General features: G+C 53.2%; 3 protein-coding genes across 3 annotated transcripts; all 3 read left to right on the plus strand.

Moving 5' to 3' along the window:
• Window positions 1–161: 161 nt before the first annotated feature.
• On the plus strand, window positions 162–797 carry TGME49_271410 (hypothetical protein; the record flags this gene model as incomplete). Its single annotated transcript, XM_002365766.1, has 1 exon — window positions 162–797. One exon carries the CDS (start codon window positions 162–164, stop codon window positions 795–797), a length of 636 nt encoding a protein of 211 aa, XP_002365807.1.
• A 1,034-nt stretch (window positions 798–1,831) lies between these two features.
• Window positions 1,832–3,710, plus strand: TGME49_271400 (hypothetical protein; the record flags this gene model as incomplete). Its single annotated transcript, XM_002365765.1, has 2 exons — window positions 1,832–2,169; window positions 2,617–3,710. 2 exons carry the CDS (start codon window positions 1,832–1,834, stop codon window positions 3,641–3,643), a joined length of 1,365 nt encoding a protein of 454 aa, XP_002365806.1. The 3' UTR covers window positions 3,644–3,710.
• A 218-nt stretch (window positions 3,711–3,928) lies between these two features.
• On the plus strand, window positions 3,929–4,975 carry TGME49_271390 (hypothetical protein; the record flags this gene model as incomplete). The annotated part of the gene is made up of 1 exon (XM_002365764.1): window positions 3,929–4,975. The coding sequence occupies one exon, from the start codon at window positions 3,929–3,931 to the stop codon at window positions 4,973–4,975; it is 1,047 nt and encodes a 348-aa protein (XP_002365805.1).
• Window positions 4,976–6,318: the final 1,343 nt, after the last annotated feature.

The raw sequence follows: 6,318 nt of genomic DNA on the forward strand, positions 1-6,318 counted from the left end.
GAGACCTGAACAACGTGGAAGACGAAAGATAGGGAAGCAAGCACTGTGCGTGAGAAAAGAAGAGAGATAAGGCGACGAAGCGAGAGGCGAGTCTTCAGCTGCGGCGAGGACTGGCCGTGGAGTCACTGTCGAGTACCGCCTCGAAGAAAGATCTCTTACACATGGCGACTGTCGGTCGAAAAGGAGATGCAGGGGAGTCACGGCACGTTCGTTTATTTGCCCCATACAGCCGGTCCAGCGCAGACGCTGCAGCGCGAGAAAGCAAGCCGCAGAGGAAATCCGCGTTTCGTCATTGTAAAACGTCACTGGGTTCGAACAAGGAGCCGGCAGGAGGGAAGAGAAGCGCGGAGAGTTTCGCCTCCTGCGGATGCTTCCACACATCACAGGCAGAGCTCAAAGGCACAGAGGGAGAGACAGCAAAGGACTCTCTCCACGCCCGCTGCAAGAGGAAAGACAAATGCTTCAGAAGGAATCGAACTGGTGAATGCAGCGTCTTCCAGCAGGACAACAAAGAGGATTGGCCCACTCTCTCGGCTCCTCGAATTCTTTCCTTCATCGCGGAAGGGATGACCTTCTTGCACGCAGACAAGCAGGCAGGCCTCTCCGCACTGCAGAGGAAAAGAAACTCTGAGCAAAGCGAACGGGAGATGCTACGCGTTCTCCGTTCTCCAAGTCCTGCAGGAGACGACGGAAGGCGCAGCTCGTTCGTTCGAGAGGCCCCCGCGCAGCTGAGAACAGAGTCGCAGCGGCGTTGTCTGGAGCTAAGCAGCTCTCAGGAAAAAGGAACTCTTCTGTGAAAACGCAGGAGACAAACGCGAAGAAGGAAACAGAAACATGCGCCAGGAAAAAGAATCCGACAGGAAGAATGTCGGCGCGCGCTGGCAGCGGCCAACTGCCTCTGAGACGCCTGCTGTCTCCGGTGTCCGTACACCTCAGGAGACGGACAAGCCGCCGGCATTCTCCTTGCGCAATTCTCACGCGAAGTCTGCTGCGCATGCCGCAGCGCGCAAAGAACTCGAAGAAATTCTTTGGTTCTTCCAGAATCTCGGCCTCTTCTTTTTTCAGGACCGCCCGCCAGCGGTCTTGCCGCATGCAGTTCGTTTTGCGTGGTGTCAACTGGCTCGTGTGACTGAGGCGAGCTTCGGCGCCTTGGCGCTTCAAAACTTCGTTCTTTCTTTCACCGTCTTCTTCTCGCCATTCGTTTTTCCCCCTCATTATTTACTCATTTGCCTCGGCCTCGGCGTCTCATCGCTTCGGGAAGCCTAGCCGACGCGTCGACTCCCCTGCATGCAGTTCGCCGTTTGAACCTTTGAACTCGTTTCTCCCCGCGACCCACACAGAGTTTCAGCTTGCGTCTTGCTTTTTTCAGAGTTTTCGTTTCCCTCTCGGCAACAGAGGCACCTCTCCGCTTCTTTCGCCATCTGCCTCCTCTCCCCATTTCTTGACAGCTCTCTCTGCCTCCCGCCGTCAACCGTCTCCGATTTTCTCATCTCCCCCTCCATCTCCTCTCGCATCCAGATACGCGGCTCTCTCTCTCGGACACAACCCCTTTGTTCCAAACGTATATTCAACCATCTCTCGACCAGAATTTACCTCCAGCCCCGTTCTGGTCTTGCGCAGACGTTCCTCTACGCTATATCTATATATCTATATCTATAGCTATCTATCTATCTATCTATCTATATATATATATATATATATATATATATATATATATATATATCCGAGTTTCACTATCTCTGGTAACGGGGTCTCGCCCTTGCCCTTTTGGCTTTGCTTTCTGCTTCAAGGGAAAACAAGCGACGGCATTTGGGAGCCTCCCTTCTCGTCCATGGATGCTGCAACCTCCTCATCATCACCTTCCATCGGCCCTTCACTAGTCCATTCTCCGTCACTTGAGTCCGTTGCTCCTTCCTCTTCCACTTCTACTCTGTCTTCCTCTTTGTCTTCCCTCTCTTCTTCTTCTTCTTCTCTGTCTTCCTCTCTCGCTTCTTCTTCTCTCTCTCCCCCTGTCTTGCCCGCCTACGTTCCTTCTCTTTTCTCAGGCTCGCGCCTGAGGGAGGTCCTGCGCGCCCGCTTGGCAAAGGCAGGGTGGACGGTCGGCTGTGGAGTCAAGTTTGGAGTCGACTTTCTGCTGTACTCGCGCGCGGCGGACTATGCGCATGCGCAGTAAGGTCCTTCGAGGGTGACAGAATGAAGCGGAGAACAGACTCGGTTTTGTGTGTCTCGCCGTTCACTTTGTTTTTGGTCAGACCATCGATCGAGGAGAGAGGAAGCAAGCAGCAAAACAGGGGAAGGGCGTTTGTTCTCAGTGGCAAAACATCGAAGGGGATCTCCCAGTTCTTCATTGTGTGTAGGCCGCTGAGGAAAGGTTTCCTTTGTGTATATGTCTGCATTCATACATGATTATATAGATACTGATGTTCATAGAAAGAGAGACATTCGTATACATCATGCATGTTGGTGTCTCCCCATCCTCAGTGTTCGTGGAGAAGGCGCAAGGTCCGTAAGGGTGTCAAATGGATGATCTTTGCTTATTTCTCGATTTCGGACTGCTGCGTCTGTGTACTCTTGGGAGCATTCGTTCTGCTGTTTGTGTCGGAGCCTGTTGCGCAGGTTCGGAGTCCTCCTTCTTGCCCTTGAACCTTCTCACGACGTAGGCGAGTTCGCTGATTCGTCATCGCGTTTCTCGCTCTCCTTTCAGCCATCTCTCTGCTGCTCCCCTTCTTGTTCTTTCTCTTCTTCTTGTTCGCGTTGTTCGGCTATCCCTTCGCCCACTTGGAGGGAGATTGTGGCGGCGTCGCGGCTCCTCGCCTCTGTCTCCAAGCGGCTGCTTCTCGCGCTCCCTTCTCTCGCTTACTCCGGCTTTCCTGTCTGCTCAGAAGGCGACTCTGCTTCGTCCTCTTCACGACGGCGAGGCTCGGCAGAGACGCGCCTGGCCGCAGGCCAGCCAGACGCCTGCGTTTGTCGCTCCGAAACGCAAACTCCGTCGACAGACGACGAGAGACTGACCTCAGTCGCCCCGAGCCAGCCGTTTTCGTACGTTGATCCCTCCGAGCCGTCTCTCGCCGCTTGTGTAGCTCACAAGTCCTCCTCGGCGTTGCCTCCGTCACCGTCGTCCTCTCGCCCAGCACCGGTGTTTGCGCCAGCATCGCCTGCTTCTTCTCGCAGCTCTTCGTCTTCCTCGTCTCGAGCCTGTGAGGAGGAGGGGGACGGACGCCTTCGCGAGCGATACACGCAAGAAGAAACGCCGTCTCGATTGGAGGTCGTCGACCTCCCTGGGGAGCCTGCGGAGAAGGCGCCGAAGCGGAAAGGTCCGCCGGAGGCTTCGGAAGCGTTTGACGCCGAGAGTGGCGGAGACGAAGGACGAAAGCAGAGGGCAGGTCGTTCGAAACGCGTAAAGTGCAAAGGGGGTCTTGCGGAGGACGACGAAACAAGGACTGGCGAGAACGCAGAGACCGCAAGCGCGAGGCGCGATGACGGTTGCGAGTCGGAGAAGGCAGATCTGCTTTTGAAATTCACTTTGATCGAGGTTGCGACCTGGTCCCCATACAAATACCTTCGGCAGCTTCGTCAACAGAGACGAAGAGCGGGAGCGAGAAATCCAGACAGTGCATTGACGCGCGTCAACTCGGACAGTTAGACGAAGCCCAGCATCCATTCTTTGATTGCTCTGCCGATTCGCTATTCGGGTCGCTCTTCAATTTTTTTCCGGAGTCTGGCGAGGGAATCCTAAGCGCGTTCATCAGCATTCGGCGTTCCTCCCCCTTTCGTTCGTTTTTTGTTGTCTTCTTCGTTTTCTATCTCGTGCTCTCGGCCTTCTCTGCTTCTCCCCCCTCTCATCTGGCTCTCTCTGCGAGCTGTCGCGGACCTCGCTGTCTTGCGTCTCGGCGTTCGTCTGTCGGCCGGTCTGTCTCCGCATTGCAAGATGTCGCACTCGAAGAATTTGATTAAGCGGCGCATGTACCGGGAGCGTCTGCAGGACTCTCGGCGACGTCAGAAGTACCCTTTCCTGGAGAAGAAGCAGGACTGGCGCGTTCGTTCGCGGCGGTACAAGACGCAGCAGCGCTTGATTGGACATTTAGCCGAGAAGGCTCGCACCCGGAACGCGGAGGAGTTTTCGTTTCGCATGCTGAAGGCGAAGCAAGTGGGCGGCGGAGTCGACAAGCTCCGGTCGAAGAACGCAGGACAGACGTTCCTCCTGACCCCCGAGCAAGCAGCCTTCGCGCAGAGCAGTGCCCAGATCCTCTCCAGGCGCGGCCAAGCGAAGATTCAGGAGCGGCGGAAAGGCAGACGCAAGCGCGAGGCAGAGGCCTGCAGACTCGACCAGAAGCTCGTCGACCTCAAGCGGCAGACGCTGCGAAAGCGAATCGAAAAAACGCTGACGCATGCAGCCGTGCTTGCCGGACAAGCAGACCCCCGCGGCGGACAGAGCGTCTCTCTGGAAGACTCTGACAGCGACGCAAGAGGACGCGCCCGAGCAGAAACAGAGAGCGAACTGGAAGATCAAGGTGGAGAAGAAGCAGAAAGTGAAGGAGAGGAAGAGACAGAAAGTGAAGGAGAGCAAGAGACAGAAAGTGAAGGAGAGCAAGAGACAGAAAGTGAAGAAGAAGGTCGATGTCGATGGTTGAGCCGTCAACGAGGCGGACAGACGAAGACAGACGAAGAGGGGGATTCTTCGTCTGCTTCGGACGGGGAATCGTCTGACGCAGACTCGGCGGACTTTGGGAGCTCTGACGAAGAACCTCTCCAAAGCAGGAAGGCGGACAAAAAGAAAGCAGGTGCAAACCTGGCACCGCGAACCTGGCTAGAGAGCCTCGAGCAAGACACGCTGCATGCTCGCCGTCTCTCAAAACTCGCGGCGAAACTCCAGCTGAAATCCGACCTCGCAGGAAAAGGCAGAAGAAAACTCGTCAGCGCCGGTCACTCAGGAGCTCCCTCAGTCTACAAATGGGCAACTGAGAGAAAGAAATAATCGACCAGAATCACCTGCCTACTCGTCGGGATAGGCACGGGTTCTTTTTTTAGCTCTCTCTCTCTCTCTCTCTCTCTATATATATATATATATAGGTTGATAGACAAAAATGCAGATATAGCTATAGATATATCTAGGTACGCATGTGTGTGCAGTGCATACTCACATATACGTATATATATATATATATATATGTATATAAAGCATGCATCTTTTTGAGATAAATTGTTATACACACTGGGTTCTCACTGCATCTCCCGCGAATATCATGGAGGCGTAAAAAGGAGGAAGAGGGGAAACCGTGCTCTAGCGAAAGCCGTAAGAGCAGGGATGTGTAGGAGATGGGTGCCGCAGCTCTCAGTTTCTGTTTTCAAGCCATGCTCCAGGGGTGTCAACTTTCATTCTTCCAGAGAAACTGCTTGTGCATCTTTGCGTTTTTGCGCCAAGTCGACTTCGCGCGACCTGGACGCGCTCCCTTCTCTGTCGGGAAGCGATCTCGATGTCTCCAGCTAACAGTTACTTGCAACGAGACCCATCCAAGAAAGCCTGATAAACGTTTAGCGTCAGTCGCCGCCATTTGGCAACACAAGGCAGCGTTTCTCGCGGTCTCGCACCGCGTCCGCGATTCGGTCCTTCAGCGCCCAAATGAACGGCCGAGACTTCACCGACTCTGAGCTGACTTCGGTGGCGCGTGCAGCGTACTCGTGCCAGTCCTCTGAGAGACGATGTCTGCGATTGCATGCGTTTCTTTCGCGCTTCTCCGTGTATACGGCTGCTACGCTCCCTGAAATGCGTTCATCTGCTCCCTTCGCTCTAGCGCCTGTGTATGTGACTTCTCTTTCTCTGCGCGCCTGGCGGCAGGCAAAAAAAAGTCCGAAATGGGCGCCTCTGCTGAGTGGAAACAGCGCAGACCGGAAATCGAAGGGAGTCTTCACAGCGGAAAAAAAGAAACTGCCTCTGCAGAAGACGACGCCCAACACAACCGCACATCAACATAAAAGAAGAGGGCTGTGAACAGGGATATCCTATTATGCAAATATATATATATATATATATATATATATATATATATCTTATGTATATGTATCTTGACTATTATATATGTTATTAAATGCATATATAATCTAGGAGGATATCCACATATTTGCGTCTACAGATCGACACCGATATGCATCCGCTTCTCTCTGGCTTTTGATTATATGTATTGCACAGGAAGACATCTGTATATTGCAAAGCAATATATACATATATATATATATATATATATATATATGCAGGTATTGGTAAACCGGCACTGATACGCGTCAGTTTCGTTTTCTTAAATTGGTGTAAGTGTCAGTTGA

The sequence above is a fragment of the Toxoplasma gondii genome, chromosome VIII (assembly GCF_000006565.2).
Source record: "Toxoplasma gondii ME49 chromosome VIII, whole genome shotgun sequence".
NCBI classification, from domain to species: Eukaryota; Apicomplexa; class Conoidasida; order Eucoccidiorida; family Sarcocystidae; genus Toxoplasma; species Toxoplasma gondii.